This window comes from Impatiens glandulifera, chromosome 5 (genome assembly GCF_907164915.1).
Source record: "Impatiens glandulifera chromosome 5, dImpGla2.1, whole genome shotgun sequence".
Classification (NCBI taxonomy): Eukaryota; Viridiplantae; Streptophyta; class Magnoliopsida; order Ericales; family Balsaminaceae; genus Impatiens; species Impatiens glandulifera.
The window spans coordinates 49,452,157-49,470,109 of record NC_061866.1 but is presented as its reverse complement, the minus strand read 5'-3'; the positions used below and the strand labels follow the sequence as shown (position 1 = coordinate 49,470,109).

General features: G+C 31.1%; 3 protein-coding genes, 1 non-coding gene and 1 pseudogene across 5 annotated transcripts; 2 read left to right on the top strand and 3 right to left on the bottom strand.

The window, feature by feature from the left end:
* The first annotated feature begins 1,250 nt into the window (after nucleotides 1-1,250).
* On the top strand, nucleotides 1,251-7,872 carry LOC124938724 (anaphase-promoting complex subunit 10-like). Its single transcript, XM_047479222.1, has 6 exons — nucleotides 1,251-1,479; nucleotides 1,605-1,665; nucleotides 1,757-1,849; nucleotides 1,940-2,010; nucleotides 7,466-7,570; nucleotides 7,652-7,872. Exons 1-6 carry the CDS (start codon nucleotides 1,295-1,297, stop codon nucleotides 7,719-7,721), a joined length of 585 nt encoding a protein of 194 aa, XP_047335178.1. The 5' UTR covers nucleotides 1,251-1,294; the 3' UTR covers nucleotides 7,722-7,872.
* Nucleotides 7,834-9,057, bottom strand: LOC124938723 (phosphopantetheine adenylyltransferase-like). 2 transcript variants are annotated; one of them, XM_047479220.1, is made up of 6 exons: nucleotides 8,912-9,057; nucleotides 8,686-8,828; nucleotides 8,537-8,608; nucleotides 8,384-8,443; nucleotides 8,224-8,318; nucleotides 7,834-8,145 (listed from the first exon to the last, which is right to left on the bottom strand). In XM_047479220.1, exons 2-6 carry the CDS (start codon nucleotides 8,815-8,817, stop codon nucleotides 7,962-7,964), a joined length of 543 nt encoding a protein of 180 aa, XP_047335176.1. In that variant the 5' UTR covers nucleotides 8,818-8,828; nucleotides 8,912-9,057; the 3' UTR covers nucleotides 7,834-7,961. The 2 variants fall into 2 exon arrangements, with proteins under 2 accessions (XP_047335176.1, XP_047335177.1); XM_047479221.1 differs by lacking the exon at nucleotides 8,912-9,057 and having other exon boundaries at nucleotides 8,686-8,869.
* Nucleotides 9,058-10,231: 1,174 nt separating this feature from the next.
* Nucleotides 10,232-10,304, bottom strand: TRNAK-CUU. The gene has a single exon. It is a non-coding gene; the product is annotated as a tRNA-Lys (tRNA).
* Nucleotides 10,305-10,417: 113 nt separating this feature from the next.
* LOC124938276 (APO protein 3, mitochondrial-like) lies at nucleotides 10,418-12,559 on the top strand. Its single transcript, XM_047478695.1, has 4 exons — nucleotides 10,418-10,553; nucleotides 11,217-11,576; nucleotides 11,654-12,045; nucleotides 12,119-12,559. Exons 2-4 carry the CDS (start codon nucleotides 11,245-11,247, stop codon nucleotides 12,520-12,522), a joined length of 1,128 nt encoding a protein of 375 aa, XP_047334651.1. The 5' UTR covers nucleotides 10,418-10,553; nucleotides 11,217-11,244; the 3' UTR covers nucleotides 12,523-12,559.
* LOC124938278 lies at nucleotides 12,060-13,448 on the bottom strand (annotated as a pseudogene).
* Nucleotides 13,449-17,953: the final 4,505 nt, after the last annotated feature.

Genomic DNA, 17,953 nt, shown 5'->3' with positions numbered 1-17,953 from the left:
GATGGTTGAAAAAATGCAAGCACACTGCAGGGTATATATATACACAATATAGTATAGGGGAGAGTACTTGAATATGAAAAAGTTACCCCTTGCTAGTGAAATCGTTTTTAGTATAATCTTAACTCTTTAGAGCTTGTTGGGGGTTATTTTTAGTGTAAATCTTGTTTGGGTAAAATTTTATATGGATTATTTGTGGATAAATAATTGTGTTGATCATTTTCTTTAATTAAATTTAACCATACTCCAAACAAGCCCTTGAGTAACCTGATGTTTGGTATCCCACATTGCCCAGATAACCTAAGTTTCTGCACTATATATTCACAAGGTTAGAGACCTGTAAACACGACCTTACTTGGACAGGATCTGTTCCATAGGCTCGTACAACTGTCTGGATGATGACATATTGCCGCTAGACCAGAGCGTGATTAACGTCTATGTTGGGCCAACTGCTTCGGCTTGTTCAGGTCAAACTGCTGAGGAGGATCGTTCTCTGCTCTGACTGGGTCTGGTACCAGAGCGTGATTAATAAATTGAAGAATGTTTGTTTATCTTTTGAATAGACATATTTGAAAACAAAGATTTATGTTTTTATATACATGTGGCATGAAATCCATTTAAAACATGTTTATATTTTTTTTGCGTGGATTTTATATTTTTTTGGGGTGTGTTCTTATGTTTTTTTCTTTATTTGAATGATGTGAACCTTGTTCTAAAAATGTTTATATACATGATTTTTAATAATTTGTCGCTAACTTAACTAACATTAATACCAACATACTATAATAGTTTTCTTCCCTATCTTTCTTTTACAAATTTTAAGACAATGGGATTAATAAATTGGAGAGTATTTATCTTTTGATTAGACATTTCTTGAAACACATGTATTTATGTCTAACAATTAAATCTATTTAAGATTGACCTTTTGTGTAAGTTTCATTTTTTTTGTTTGGTAGTCTATTCTTATTCTTCTTTCTAATTATTATTTATTTTAATCAAATTAATTTTTTTTTAAAAAATATTTGAGCAAACTTGTTGTGGTTTTGAATGTGACATTAATATCAATATACTGAAATACATGATTTATTTCATTTATAAACTTCAAAATCTAGAAATGGAAATTATAAAGATGAAAAGAAAATAAAACAAATTGGGCTGGGGTTGGTAACCTTTAATTAAGGGCTTTTCTATTTACAAACTATAAAGCTCGATCCAGACCTGTACTCAGTCTGTGGTGACTGGTGAGAGAGAAAGCGCGCGGGAGATTATAATTTCAATCAATCAGTCGTAGAGAGAAATGGCGACGGAGGATTCGATGATCGAATATTTTGATGAGGTGCTGAAAGGAGGTAGCAAAGAGTTGGTAGTCGACGATGACCTTCAGGAGATGACTAGGACGGCCGTCTGGAGCGTCAGCTCCTACAAGCCTCCTGGCAATGATGTTACGCGTCTCCATGATAACAACATGGAAACATTCTGGCAGTAAGTACACTGTACGTCAATCAATCAAATATCTCTATTGCTTGCTTGCTTGCTTGCTTGCTTGCGCCATATATATACTTTTATTCACTTTCGCTCGCTCGCTCGCTCGTGCCTGCCTGTATCAGGTCCGATGGCGTTTTGCCTCACCTTATTAATATTCAATTTCAGAGGAAAGTGAAGCTAAAGGTACGTATATATTTGTATAGTCAGTTTAATCCTGCTTCTTGTTGATCATGTGACATTTTTAAGCACCGTTGGAGGCTGAGATTGTTATCAGATGGTGGCCGTTTACGCTGATGTCGAGCTGGATGAGAGCTACACACCCAGTCAGATAAGCATTAGGGTCGGAGATGGTTTTCATCCTCTAGAGGTCACCACACATCTTCCATTTCTTGCTTATTATTATTGATCTGATAAAGCTTGATTTGGCCATATCCTCTTGAATTACTCCATAATCTAGGAAGTTACAGTTGTGAGGCTTGTGAAGCCAACTGGCTGGGTTTATATTTCGCTATCAGGAGATGAGCCGAGGTATGCTATCTATTTTCATAATCTAATCTAGTAGTATCACTTAGATTAGTATCACTTAGATGCCAGCCATTGTATTCTGTAAGTTGCCATTAGAAGCTATCAAGTAAACAGAATAGCTAGGTTTTGAGACGAAGAGCTAGAGAAAACAAGAAAGATAGAATTATCAGAAAGAAGTGATGACGCATAGGGGTCATCTCCCGTTTTATTGATTAATGAATAAAGTCAGTAATAGTCAGTAATAGTTTTTATTCTTTATTTATCTATCAATCTAAGTATCTTAATAATACTTATATATTAAGTTTAGACTAAAGTTATGTTTAAATTTATTTTAATACATCTACCAATATAATTTATAAAATACTATTCTATATATATATATGGGCATTCCCATATTTACAGACTCAATCATCATGGGCATTCCCATGTTTACATACATTATATACTTATTTTAACCTTCCCTCCTCAAGGTGAACATCCTTGAGGTTCAACTTGGACAACAAGTTCTGAAACTATTTTATCTCTAAAGCTTTTGTAAAAAAAATCTGCAATTTGTAAGTGTGTATAAATGTGATTCGAGACAATGAAACCTTCTTTGAACTTGTCCCTAACAATATGACAATCTATTTCTAGATGTTTCGTCCTCTCGTGAAAAACTGGATTTTCGGTTATATGTATTGACGCTTGATTATCACACCATACAGTAATAGGCAACTGCATAGGTTCTTTTAAATCAGTTAGAATATATGAAATCCAAAGAAGTTCACATACCGAGGATGCAAGACTGCGATATTCTGCTTCAGCACTTGATCTCGAAACAGTTGTTTGTTTCTTTGTTTTCCAAGATATAATTTATCTCCCAATTTAATATAGAAACCTGTTAAAGACCTACGACTATCTGAGCAATTTGCCCAATCTGCATCTGTATAACACTAGATGATTTTGTTAGTTTTGTAGGAATAAAAAATACCAAGTGATAAATTACCATTAAGGTATCGCAAAACTCTTAGAGCTGATTGCCAATGGAGTACATTTGGTTGATGCATGTATTGACTAAGCTGTTGAATAGAAAAAGCAATATCTGGTCTTGTGAAATTTAGATAAATAAGCCTACCAATAAACCTTCTGTATTTTTTAGAATCTTTTAAAAGATCATAATCAATTTCTTCTAATCCGAGTCCTTTAGACATAGGAGTTTTTTCTGGCTTGGAACTAAGTAACTTGTCTCAGTTAAAATATCAATAATGTATTTACGTTGATTAACACAAATACCTGTTTTATTTCTACTAATTTCAAGGCCAAAAAAATATTTTGCTTCATCTAAGTCTTTAATAGAAAAACAATAATCCAACATTTTTTTAATTCTAGAAATTTCAACCAGATCATTTCCTGAAATGAGCATATCATCAACATATACAACTAAAACAATGATTTTATCTTCTTTATGATAAACAAACAAACAATTATCATGTGAAGACTGTTTAAAACCAAAAGAAATTAGTTTGTTTGTAAATTCAGTATTCCATTGTCTAAATGATTGTTTAAGACCATACAAACTTTTTAAAAGTTTACACACTTTTCCATTTTCAGACTTAGAATAACCTTAAGGTATTGTCATATAAATATTTTTTTTATCAATTGTACCATGAAAAAATACATTATTGACATCTACTTGATGTAGATGCCAATTATTTACCGCAGTAAGAGTTAAAATCAGTCTGATAGTAACAGTTTTAGCTACATGAGCAAAACTATCTATATAATTTATTCATTCCCTTTGATTATATCCTTTTGCAACAAGTCTTGCTTTTAATTTTTCAATTGTACCATCATAACTAATTTTAGTTTTGAATATCCATCTATAACCTATGATTTTTTCTCCTTTGGGAAGATCAACCATTTTCCAAGTTTGATTATCTTCTAAGGCTTTTAATTCTTGTTCCATGGCATTTTTCCAACCATCATCCATACAAGCTTCTTTGTATGAATGAGGTTCATTTATTTTCTTAATGTTCATTAAGAATGACTCCTTATTTGAATCATTTAAGTGATTTTGGAAAGGAAAAGTTTTTGGAACATAATGACTTTTATTAATGTTCATAATATAGTCCTTTGTCCATGTTGGCTTTCCTTTAATCTATCACTTTTTCTTAATGGTTTTTGAAAATTATCTGAAGTAGTATCATCAAAATTTAATGATTCTTCTTCAGTTTGATCTAAGTTAAAATTGTCTGGTTGTTGTTCATTTTGTGTCAAGTTATCTTGTGAAAAAATTTCAGTTAAAACTTTAGTTTTTGGACTATTTTGATTAGGACAACATTCTTCAAAATCATCACAATACTTCAACAGAAACATTATGTTGAATATCTGAAACATTATGTTGAATATCTGAAACATTATGTTGAATATCTTTCAATTGATATTTCTTTTTATCAGAAGGAAATATATTTTTATAAAATTTTACATCTCTAGATGTAAAATTTTTATTATTTTTAAGGTCATACAATTTATATGTCTTTTGACCAATTTGATATCCTAAGAAATTTGATTTTATTCCCCTAATATCAAACTTGGTTTTGTTTGGTTTGTTATTTGAGCTATAACAAAGACATCCAAATGTATTTATGTCTTCTAAAACTGGTTTTTTATTTTTTAAAATTTCAAATGGACATTTCCAACCTAAATTTTGAGATGACAGTCTATTAATAAGATGTGTGTCCATAAGAATGGAAAAATTTTATTGGTAAAAAGGATTGAAACATTAAAGACCTTGCAACTTGTAGCAAGTGTCTCTGTTTTCTTTCTACAACCCCATTTTGTTGTGGGGTGTAGACATAAGTCGTTTGATGCAAAATCCCTTTTGATTTGAAAAAAGATTTACACTTTGAATTAACAAATTCTGTACCATTATCTGTTCGGATTATTTTGATATTTGCATCATATTGAGTTTTAACCATTTCATAAAACTCAATAATCTTATAAATAACAAATTCTTTATTTTCAATTAGAAATGTCCAAGTACATTTACTAAAATCATCAACTATAGTAAGCATAAATGGACAATTAATGAAAGATTGTTCTCTATAAAGACCCCAAACATCAACATGAATTAATTCAAAACATTTTGAGTTATTGATTTTACTAATTGGAAAAGGCAGTCTATGCATTTTAGATTTGTTACACACTTCACAGTGTTTTGTTTTTGAAATGTAATTAGGGTAAATTTGTTTTAATACACAATTAGAAGGATGTCCAAATTTAAAATGCAAAAAATCATAATCAACAACATTTGTACAAATTGAACTGTCCGTCTTATTCAAAACAATATTGTTCTTACTACAAATAGATGAATTTCTAGTATCCAAAACATATAGTGAATTCGAAATATAACCAATAACTAAGATATCACCAGAATCATGGTCCTACATTTTGCAATATGAAGAATCAAAAAAACATTTTATTTTGTTTGGTTTTAATAATTTTGAAACAGAAATTAAATTATACTCAAATTCAGGAATTAAGAAAACATTTTCAAGAATAATTTTGTTTGTCAATTTCATTTTACCCATGAAATTAACATATACTTTACCCATGAAATTAACATATACTTTTGTTTCGTTCAAACATATTTTGTTTTTCAAATATGTTTTTCAAAACACACATGATTACTAGCACCAGTGTCAATAATCCATAATTGTTCTTTGAATTTTAAATCATTGTATTTGTTTGATTTTGAACAATTATGGATTTCACAAAAAATATTAGAACAAAATTGACCTGCAGCATTTTTGCTAGTTGATGTTTCAGAAGAAAAATAGTCTTCATTTATTGCAGTAGAGCACTCAGCATAGAGATGGCTCCTTGAGTATTTTCCTGTTGAGAGTTATTATACTTCTGATCATCATCAAAATAGTTGAGGGGAGTGGACGCCATGTTAATGTGGTTTTTCATCTTCTTTCCATCTTTGTTCCCTTCCACTAGTCAGGGTGCCCAATGATTTTGAAACATCTCTCTTGTAGATGTCTATTTCCTCGAAAAAATTTACAGTAGAGATTTCCTTTTGAGCTTCCCCCTTTAATGGTTTTATTTTCTGTACCGATCTTTCCTCGATCATTTCCTCGATCATTTCCTCCTCTTAAATTGAACGCCATTGCAGAATGTTCTATAATCTCCTCTCCAACATGACTGATTTCCTTTTGCTTTTGAACCGATAGAATAGATGCATATGCTCTATTAAGATTTGGCTCTAATTCAGACACAAGAATTTGACTCCTTACAAAGTCATAAAAATCATTTAAACTTGTTAAGAATTGACTCAATCTTCTCTTAACATCAGCTTCTTCAACTTCTTCTGAAATTTTACAGCACTTATGAATCCTAAGCTTACAATCACATCTTGGTAGTGGGTTTAATGCTCTGAACTCATCCCATAATCGATTCATCTTGGAATAATAAGGTTCAATTATTCCTGGTCCCTGCTTCATCGAACTAATCTCTTTCTGAATTTGGAAGGATGATTGCTTGTTTTTGACTTGATAACGTTTCTTGACACATTCCCATAGATCCATTGTAGTCTCAGTATGTATAAAATTTTCTTTCTCTTCAGCAATCAAAGAATTCAAGATCCAAGATCTAACGAGAGAATCTGCTTTAACCCAATGAACTTGAGCATCAATATTTTATGGGTAAGGAATTGACCCGTCTATAAACCCTTGTTTTGACTTAGCCGTGAGTGTGATATGCACACTTCGACTCCAACTGATATAGTTATTTCTATTGAATAGAGTAGTAACAATGGACATACCAGGATTGTCGTGTGCAGATACATATAGAGGATCGTCCGCCAGTGTGTCATTTTTTCTCTGTCTTTAATCAGCGACTTCTTGGTAGAAGAATTTTCAAACTTGGTTTTGATACCCTTTAATTACTTTTCCATCTCTAGTAGATTATTCACATTGTTCTTGAACCTTGCTCTGATACCATATCAAGAAAACAGAACAGCTAGGTTTTGAGATGAAGAGTTAGATAAAACAAAAAGATAGAGTTATCAGAAAAAAGTGATGACGCATAAAGTCATCTCCCGTTTTATTGATTAATGAATAAATTCAGTAATAGTCCTTATTCTTTATCTATTTATCAATCTAAGTATCTTAATAATACTTAATATTAAATTTAGACTAAGTTATGTCTAAACTTATTTTAATATATCTACCAATATAATTTATAAAATACAATTCTATATATATGGGCATTCTCATATTTACAGACTCAATCATCATGGGCATTCCCATGTTTACATACATTATATACTTATTTTAACAGAAGCTCTCATGCCCTTAATCTGCAAACTCTGCTATTATGAAACTCTGCTATTATGATTAACAGCAAATTCATTTTTGGTGTTGTTATCCATGAATGGAAATTGATGCAAATAAAAATGTTCATCAACCTTGTGCAGAGAAACTTTTGTAGACACTTTCATGTTGCAAATAGCCATTTTGCGTAATAATTTGGATGGGAAGAATACACATCTGCGCCAGGTGAAAGTTTACGGGCCACGACTGTAAGCCTTCTTCTATATGTTGTTGTTCAAGGAACTGAGTTAGTTCATCACTTATTATTCTCCCGGTTTTCCTTTTTGCAGTAATCCCGTCCCACTCCAACCGTTTCATTTCACCTCAAAGGAATTCATCACTTACTCCACTATCAGATGACAAACCACTTCTTGCAAGCTCAAGTAATTGCAAATAGTTCTGAAATTCACTTTTGAATTCTCTACCTGTGTGCATTTCATTGAACTATTCACCATTTACTAGGTCTTTTGTGTAATACTACTGTAAAACTCGGATATTGCTTCACTAGGTGCAGAATCTTGTATGTGAATAGTTGTTTCCAATTCAAACAAGTCAATCTAAATAGTCACCTCTTTAAAACAAACAATAAGAACTTATAACTTAGACTTGTTGATCTTTCTCAAGCTTTTCTGCTTCGCGCCTCCTTAGGGTAGAAGAACTCAGCTTCTCTCCGGTTGTTGTTCCTTCTTCAGACACTAGATCAACAACTTCAACCTTCAGTTGGGATAAACCTTTTTCGCCTCTCTTCTTGTTGACAGCCAGCCCGCCTCGTAGCGTTTCCTTACTATATAAGCATACTTTTAGTTAGTTGTTTATGAAACATATTATATTTACTCGTGAACATAGAATATGAATATCTAACCTCACAACAATGGCTTCTAGTTTTTCGTCAACAATTGAAGGACCATAAGGGTCTATGATAGGTTCAGTCTGAACTAACAACTCTGGCTTGATAGACTATATCATAATGATTATTATTTGCAACAACAATAAGATACATAAATCTGAACATAATAACAAACCTTAATGTAATCTACTACATTCTGCATCCTTTTTGCAATGGGTTCTATCAGATGAGCATACTGGAGAATGAATTTATTTAACTTATTATAGGAATGTCTAAAATATAAATATGTAAGATTGAAAGAGGAAACAGAGAGAGATGATTGACTGACCTGCTTCTTAGCCAACATGGGTCCATCACAGATACCAATTACAATCCTTTGGCTTGCTAGTTCTGCTGCAGCCTATAATATTATATAACCTAAGTCATAGTATATATAAATATATATATGTATAGAAAGGATGGAATGAAGGAAGGGACCTTAAGGAATCGATGGTGACCATGGTGCAGACGGTCGAAGGTGCCTCCAAGAACAACCGATTCATAAGTATTTGGAGGAGAAATCTCAGTGTTCACCAATATTGATTCCTTCTCCTCCTCCAAAGTTGACATTTTAAGTAGATCTGATCAATTCATGAAAGTAAACAAACAAATAATAATAGCAATTGATTTATTCCCAACTCTAAATTCTCAGTAAAGAAGCTACCTGCACCGGTGAATTGTAGAAGGGAAAGTTGGATAGAGAAAGGGCAAAAAAAGATTGGATTTTTTTTTCTCAGAGGAGATGACTTTTTTTTTTTGTAAGTTAACTAGGGGATGCCCTGTTTGGAAACCCTAAACCCAGTTCACATTGGCATTTAACCATGTTTGGAAGTTTCTAATTCATATAAGTAGGTGAATCAGCTGGGCCTAACTCTAAATTCGATTCATTGTTTTCTTTGTCTAATTTATTATTTTTATTTCAATGGACCAACAGTATAAATAAATAAATAAATAATATATATATATATATATAATATAAGTGGCAGTGTATTGGGTATATTCATATTAAAAAATTAAAATATTATTCTCAAACATATAGATATTTCTACATAGTTTATAAAAATATAACTAGAAACATATTTAAAATTTATTTTCGATTTCTTAACTAGATACAAATCCAGCTTGAGACTCACATATATTTCAAGTTGATACAATTATACAATCCAAAGAAATAATTTATTCTTTAAAAAAACTCATGGTACTTAAGAGTATAAATTAAATCTTTAATCCATTGGATTCAATGAGAATGAATATTGCAACCAAATGATAAGGGACCACCGGTTTGCCGATTACCATCTTTTGTAGTAAAATTGAAACTTACCATCTTTTATTGCAACCAAATGAGATCAAATTAATGAATGAAGCCATTATTATTATTACTTACCAAATAAGAGCTAAATGCGAAAATAAGGAGACAGAGCATCATAGTGAATCCATTCAATCCTTGGTATTGAAAAACTGCCCCCAAAATTTACACAAATTAGAAACTGGGTTTAAAAGTTTGAGGAATATGATATGAAGTAATGAATTACTTGAGATAATGGCGAATGTGGATGTGTAGAAAATGGATTGAGCGTGGGAAGAAGGCATTCCAGGGTCAGATCTGTTGAAATGAGAAACGGGTCTTTCTTGGTTCAACATCTTCTTCAAGGTCTTAGACAGTCCAAAGTTTATAACTGATCATCCAATAGCATCCCATGAAGCAGACCCGTCACGAAACCAGAGGAGGAGACCAACAAAAAATGTAGCCATAAAACATTTGCTCTGCAAAAAGACAATCAATCATATTACTTACTTATTTGAAAGACACAAAACTTCCTTAATCATCATCATCATCCATTCATCCTGACCTGATAATTGAGAGCAGATTCAAAGCCATTGATGCATAATTTCAATCTCTTACTATTAACCTAAATATAGAAAACAATGAATGAAAAAACAAATACAAAGAAACATGAAAATTGAAAAAAAAAAAAAACAAATACGCCCACCATGGGGCTCGAACCCATGACCACAAGGTTAAGAGCCTTGCGCTCTACCAACTGAGCTAGACGGGCTATTTGGTTCATAGGATCAGTTTTAAACGATCTATGCTCTCCCAGACATAGATTTCGACCTCAAATGCGACTATAAAAAGGAGAAGAATATGACCTTCAAAAGGGCCCCGATTTTTCAAAACTGCCTTATTCCATCTTCATTGTAGCAGTTTGGAGGAGAGCAGACGGGAAGAAGTTGAAGCTAATCAGAAGGAATTGGTTGGTAGCAGCGTCCCGTTGGATAGATTTTTGAGCTGAAGTTTGGTCCTTGTAAGACTTTTAATCCCTAGCTAGCTAGGTTAATTTGTTGTATTTAATTGTGCTAGGATAAACCAAGAACCCATGTATAGGATTTGGGAAGAATTTTGAAAATTCCTAGTTGTTCCAGTTAATGTAATGGTATTCAAATGATGATTATTTGACTTTGAAAGTTGTTTGAGTTATGTAGATTCTTGTGTTTATTCGTTAAAGTGAAGTTCAGTATGTTATTTAGATAGATTGGAGTTCAATTTGCTAAAAATAAAGAATTAGTAAAATTTCTGAAAATGGCATTTGGACCATGAAAACCATCATGGCATTTGGACACAAAGAGATGTCGAAAATGGTCAAAACATGTTGCAACCCTGTTCTTGGGCAGCCTGCTGTCCACTTTTGCAAGATATTAACGTAGATTAGGTAATTTTCTTGAGGTCACTTGTTTAGGCAAATTGTGAGAAAAGTGATTAAGAAGTTGAATCAAAAACTGTTTTCTAAGTGTTTTCTGAAATTTCTTAAAACTGATTTTGGTTTCTTTTTAATTTCTAGCATGGCCTAAGCACCTTGATTTCAGTTAAATAAATAAAGTGGACTTGATATCGTGATCATGCTTAGGATTCAATTCGTAGTTATGCATTCTATTTAGTTTTTGATATAGATTTTTTCTTAACTATTCAGATCTAGAACACAGTGGATTTGGTGCAGCATGTCTATTAAGAAACTCACCAGCCTTATCAAGAACTCTGTCCCAAACCTTAATGCCCAGTTTCCATCTGAATTGGGTTGTTCAGAGCTTCCAAGGAAGCTTAGAAAGTTTGAGCGTAAGTCATTGGTGACTAGAATAACTGAACTTAAGCGCAAATCCAGATTGGAGAAGCAAGAGAGAAATGTGATTCAAGAAGTACTATTGCATCCTCCTGAAAATGGTCTACTGGTTAAAGAACTTATTCCAGTTGCTCACGAGGTTTTCTCCGCCAGATCTTTATTATCCGCTAGTGTCTCAAAAGTTGCCCCCACTGTTATCATATATACATGCAGGTAATTCATATATGGATTTAATATGAACTTAATACTTGGGGGTAAAGTTACAATTATTGTTATTATTATCTATGCAGATCGTGTGAAGAAGTTCATGTGGGTCACCCTCCACATAATATAAAAACATGCACAAATAAAGAGCACGACTGGACTATAGGCGGAATCGAACAAGTCTTGCCTCTAGTGGAATCCTTCCATCTCTATGACAGGCTGGGGAGAGCCGTTTCTCACGAGGAGCGACTCCAAGTGGATAGAGTTCCTGCAATTGTCGAATTGTGTATTCAGGCTGGTCTTGATATCCCTGAGTACCCGACAAGGAGAAGATCTTTCCCTGTATATCGTGTTGCTGGAAGGATGTTGGACTTTGAGCGACGATTTCCCAAAGAAGATTCATCGGAGAAAGATACTACTAGTTTTTTGAACAAAAGAAAGAAGAATCGTAGAGAAATGGAGAAGTCCTCAATGAAAGGTAATTTTTTTTGTTGTTGTTTGAAAAATGCTTGATGGGTATTAATAATAATGGTGTGAAAATGGTGGGGCAGGGTTTGCGTGTGAAGGAATGTGGGCATGGGAGAGAATGAGGAGAGGAGCTATGAAGCTGATGAATGCGTATGGTGTTCAGACATGCGGTTATTGTTTTGAGGTTCAAGTTGGATCAAAGGGGCATAGAGTAAGGGATTGTCAAAGGTATAAGCATCAGATGAGGGCTGGGCAACATGCTTGGCAGGAAGCAACCGTAGATGATGTTGTTCCTCCTGTTTATGTTTGGCACGTTAGAGAAGAAGGCCGGTTGATGGTGGATGGTTTGAAGAAGTATTATGGGAAGTTGCCTGCGGTTGTGGAGTTGTTTGCTCAGGCTGGGGCTCCTGTCGGAGAACATTATAGTAGAATCATGAGGGAAGATGTTTCGGTTCCTGAATTACATGAAGAACACTTGCTTGTCTGAATTATAACTGCTTATTACATAGATTAATATTGTTTTTGGACCGTGTCAGGCTTTGTGTTAAGCCTTGTGTATTCTATTGAAGATATTCTTAGAAAAGTTAAGGAATAAGCCTAAACAATAACCAACTGCCACTAAAGTAACAACATTTCTAACCCATGAATAAGTAATAAAAGCATTCAACACGAAAACATCCCATGACCAAAGCCAGAAGATGGAGAAAGCTGTTCCTATAACCGCGCCCACTTTGACTTGGTTGATTGTGTGAAGCTGATGCGAAACTCGTAGCCATGACTGCAAAACAAAATCCAAATGTAGAATAGAAAGAGTTCAAATTGTGTTACCATAATTTGGATGGATGAAGTCATTAGTACTGCTTACCAAATAGGATCCTAATGAGAAAATAAGGGGACAGAGCAGCATGGTGAAGCCATTGAATCCTTGGTATTGAACCACTGTTCAATTACATAAACTAATTAGACAAAGCAGAAAGAGATATGAGATGAATCTGAAATGAAGTAATGAATTACTTGAGATAATGGCCAATGTGGATGTGTAGAAAATGGATTGAGAATGGGAAGAAGGCATTCCAGGGTCAGATCTGTTGAAATGAGAAACGGGTCTTTCTTGGTTCAACATCTTCTTCAAGATCTTAGACAGTCCAAAGTTTACAAGTGATCCAATAGCAGCCCATGAAGCAGGACCGTCGCGACGCCAGAGGATGAAACCAACAAAAAATATAGCCATAAGCCATTTGCTCTGCAAAAAGAGAATCAAATCAATCAATCAATCATATTACTTATTTGAAAGAATTAAGCAGAACATGCTTAATGATCATCATCGCTGACCTGAGAATTGAGAGTAGATTCAAGGCCATTGATGCATAATTTCAATCTCTTATCAATCCTTCTACTACTACTACTTCTAGTTCTTGTTCTTGTCCTTGTCCAAGAGAATGGATGCATTCGTTTGATTGATCAGTTCTTCTGTCAAGAGAAATATGAGTCTTGTCAAAAACACCACCTCTGCCCCGGCAAAGAAACTTCATCATGTGGCAAGAGAGTTCAAAACTATTGTAGTATGAAATGTTATCAAAGTTTTTAAATTTATATTAAAGGATCATATCAGGTCAGGTCGAGGGCAAGAAGCATTAATTTATATTGAAGGAGCATGGAAGAAAACTAATGAGAATAATATCTTAAAATCCAGACCATACATACATACTTACACGTGGCTTAGACACATAATTCTTGTTAAATTAACTAACCCAAATCTCTTTGTTTGTGTCATTGATTTATCACTTACGAGAGAAGCAACAACATGGGTCTGGTCAAAAGAATTCCACCGTCGGCAAGAGAGTTGACCGGAGGGAGATAATCTCTCGGAGATGAACCACTTGGAACGAACGAAAGAGGAAACCATTTTTTAAACATATTGGAAATTTTATATTTAAATGAAGGATAAACCCTCTAATTATTTTGATGTTCATTTTTAACTCTTAAATTATTTTTTAAAATAAATCGTCCATTCTAATAACTATTCCGTCAACTTTTTAGTTAAATATAACTGCTTAAGCTTAAAATAATTTTTTTTATATATATTATCATTAATCATTATTTTTATTTTTATATATATAATTATTAAATGTTTATATATATTATCATTAATTTTTATATAATAATATAATTATTAAATATTTCATATATAGATAAAATATATATTATTTATTTTTATCTATATCTATAAAAAAAAGTTTAAAAATAATTTATATATATTATTTTTAATCATTAATTTATATATATAAATATATATATATTTATATAATATATTTTTAAAAAATAATTTGAAGACTAAAAGTAATGGTGACTTTCCAACTGCTCAGTTACTTCTAACCTTCAAATTATTTTATAAAAATAAATAATATATATATTTTATCTATATATTATATAAAAAAATTAATAATTATATAAATATAAAAATTAATAATATATATATATATAATCGACTTAATAATTATATATGTATATATAAAATAATGATCGAAGATAATATATAAAAAATAATATTTTAATCTTAAACCCGTTATATTTAACAAAAATGTTGACGGAAAAATCATTGATGACATTTTTAAAAGTTGAAGGAGCGATTTGTTTTAAAAAATAATTTAAGAACTAAAAGTAAACTATCGAAATAATTAAAGGTTCCAAACAAATTTTCTTTGTTAGTCTTCTAATGAATTAAATATTATCAAATTCAAAACTTAGAAGTTTTTTAATTTTATTTTAGGAGGACACGTGGAGGTGAGGGATGACCACAAAGTTAAGAGCACACGCTTGTTAATTTTATTTTCCTATTATTTGTTTAACCATATAATATTATCTATTATTTTGGAGAAGGTGAAAATTGAGAATATTAAATGGAATCTCTTATAACCAAACTAATAATATTTGATAAATCTGGAATGGAAATTGCTTCAATAGAAAATCGTTTTTTTTATTAGGATTTCAATAAAAAAATTCTTTTCAAAAATATATAATTAATTAATTATGACTATATATTGCTTTTGGCCGAAAAATCAAATATTAATTAAGGCTACTCTATCCCGAAACTATTATTTCAAACCTCAAAATTTGAAACTTTTTTTTATTAAAGTTGTATAAAACTGATAATATCTTAACCATTTTAAATGTCCGTTAATTAATTATTTATTTGTCATTTATAAATAAATAAAAATTAATTTACAACTATTTTAATGACAAATCACTTTTTTTTTTTTTTCTCTTTTATTAGTTTTGTTTTTACACCCAATAAGACTCGCTTTCTATCGCGCGCTAATTCTATCTCCAATACACTTCCATCAACGATTCTGTCTTGGCGCCACAACTCCTTCTCCACCTAAAAGATCAAGACCCCACAACTCTATTCGTGTTGGGTTTTGTCCTCCTAATTAAAGTGACCAAATTTGGTGTGAGCTTTATTTAGGCCCGAAGTATATAATGTAAAGAGATATTATTTTTTATTTAAGTTTTCAGTGGGTTTTGCATAACAACAGAAAGTGAAAAGAAAAAAATAAATTCAAAAGTTTGAGGTAGCAGCTAGAGAAGATTTTGTTTATCAGAGTTTGCACTGTTTGATTGACTTCAAACTTTGGCAGTTTGTTGCTTATTTCTGTGACTACGTTCTAAACGGTAAAAATCTGTATTTTGAAACTTCTATGTCAATCCAATAAAAAACCAAAATTACTGAATCGTTATGCTTGGTTGATCTTGCTCTTTCTTATTTTTAGTTGTTATTTGTCAAGATTGTAATTGTGTGATCTTGATAAAATTGATTAAATTCTAATTTGGTTATATCTAGAATGAACTCTTATTTGTAACCTTGTTGATGATAGTAAATTGTTAAGTGGAATGTTTAGGTCTAGTAATTTTTTTTATTTTATTTTAGATTTGAAGATATGTTTTTCCACGCTAAAAACTTATGTTGAATTGTCGATTCAATTTGATAATGTTTTACTCATCTTATACACAATTAATTGGGAAAATATTATATATTTTGAAAAATACATTTTATCATCAAAGTTGTACAAGAACCTGATTTTTTATTTGAGTATAAGGATGAAGACTAACACATTCAGAATGATGAACTTGAATGACTCTAATTATAATATCTGGAGGGCTAAAATGGAAAATTTGATATATGTGAAAAAAAATATCATTTACTAGTGTTCTCTTTAGTTAATCCTACAAAAAAAATTGTGGATGATTGAAATTTTTTGCACAGACAAATATGTGGTCATATGCGTCAATGAGTTGATGACAATGTTAGAACCATGTAATCACTAGTATTGATGCTTGTACTCTTTGGACTAAACTTTTGAAGGATTGTATGAGAGAAAAACATGTAATAACAAGTTGTTTTTGATAAAAACAACTAATGTCCTTAAATTATTAATTTGGTTCTCCGATAACTAATCACTCAAATACTTTTGTGAGAATTATTAATCAATTGTAAGCAATGAAACTCAACTTTGATGATGAGATACAATGCTTATGTTTACTTCGTACTCTGCCTAACTTATTTGAAACTTTTAGAACAACTTTGTCCAATTATGCTCTAGATGATGTTATTTCAATGGATTTAGTAAAAAAATAGTGTTGAATAAAGATGTGAGACGAAAGACACAAGACTGTTCTTACAATCCGATTTCTTAGTTACAGAATTCAGGGGAAGAAATAATGACGAGATGTAAGTAATCATAGCAAATTTCGTGGGACTTCTAATAAGTAGACAAATATTGAGTGTCATCATTGTTCTAAATTTAAGAAGGAGAACAATAATAAAAATCAAAACACAACCACTATTTCCAACCACAAAGAAGGTAAAAATCATGATAATGTTGTTATTGTTAATGATTTCTTTACTATTATTTACAATGATGTTAAGAATATTAATGTATCTTGTGATGAGATGGACTAGATTGTAGATAATAGTGTTTTTACTCATGCTACATCACGACGAGAATTTTTTTCAACATATGAGGCTGAAAATTTTAATATTGCTCGTATAGACAATACTGGTCAAACAAAAATGGGATGGTTTCCCAAAGTAACCTTGTTTGGCGTTCACTTTTCCAAACTAACATAGTTTGTTCATTCAATCCCAAACTAACCTAGTTTACTATTCAAACTCAGTTTTATTTATTTATTTATTCTTTTTACATTTAAAATTCATTATATATAAACTAAATTATTTATATTTTGATATATAATTTAAATTATTATTTATATAAATTAAATTATGGAAAAAAGCTCGCTTAGACGTATGTACTTGTACAACTAGCTCACTTAAACGTATGTAATAATAAAAGATCATTTAAACATATGTACTATCAAAAATTGGCTCATTTAGCCTAACCATGGTTAACTTTTATTTTTAAATTTATATATTTATTAATTAAATATTAATATATTTTCTCTCTCTTTCCTTTTCATTTATTACTAATAAATAAATGAACTCTCTATTTTTTTTTATCTTTTTTATTATTTCTATATGAGCATTTATTATTAATTATTTTATTTTAATTATATATATATATATATATATATATGAGTATTCATCATTAATTATTTTAACTTTATATTTTTTCTTCTTTCTTATATTTTTTTCTTATATTCACATAGATTATTAATTATTTTAAAATTGTTTGATCCTAACAATGAAAATCATTTCAACAATGAAAATCCTTTCAACAATAAAAATTCTTCAACACAAAAATAAATTAATTAAAAATTAAAAATTGAATAAACCCAAAAAAGTAATAATCAAATATTAGACAAAACAATGCACCTACTATAAGTCGTGAATAAAAATTAAATAAAAAATTATTAATTTCATTTTTGTTTATATTAAATAAAATAAGAAAAAATTATTCAAA

Coding starts and splice junctions, on each gene's coding strand:
- LOC124938724 (XM_047479222.1), top strand. CDS start 1,295: ATGGCGACGGAGGATTCGATGATCGAATATTTTGATGAGGTGCTGAAA. Junction 1,850..1,939: donor ATGGTTTTCATCCTCTAGAG/GTCACCACACAT, acceptor TCCATAATCTAG/GAAGTTACAGTTGTGAGGCT. Junction 7,571..7,651: donor AAAGTTTACGGGCCACGACT/GTAAGCCTTCTT, acceptor TCCTTTTTGCAG/TAATCCCGTCCCACTCCAAC.
- LOC124938723 (XM_047479220.1), bottom strand. CDS start 8,817: ATGTCAACTTTGGAGGAGGAGAAGGAATCAATATTGGTGAACACTGAG. Junction 8,609..8,685: donor GTCACCATCGATTCCTTAAG/GTCCCTTCCTTC, acceptor ATAATATTATAG/GCTGCAGCAGAACTAGCAAG. Junction 8,146..8,223: donor CTAGAAGCCATTGTTGTGAG/GTTAGATATTCA, acceptor ATGCTTATATAG/TAAGGAAACGCTACGAGGCG.
- LOC124938276 (XM_047478695.1), top strand. CDS start 11,245: ATGTCTATTAAGAAACTCACCAGCCTTATCAAGAACTCTGTCCCAAAC. Junction 11,577..11,653: donor GTTATCATATATACATGCAG/GTAATTCATATA, acceptor TTATCTATGCAG/ATCGTGTGAAGAAGTTCATG. Junction 12,046..12,118: donor GGAGAAGTCCTCAATGAAAG/GTAATTTTTTTT, acceptor ATGGTGGGGCAG/GGTTTGCGTGTGAAGGAATG.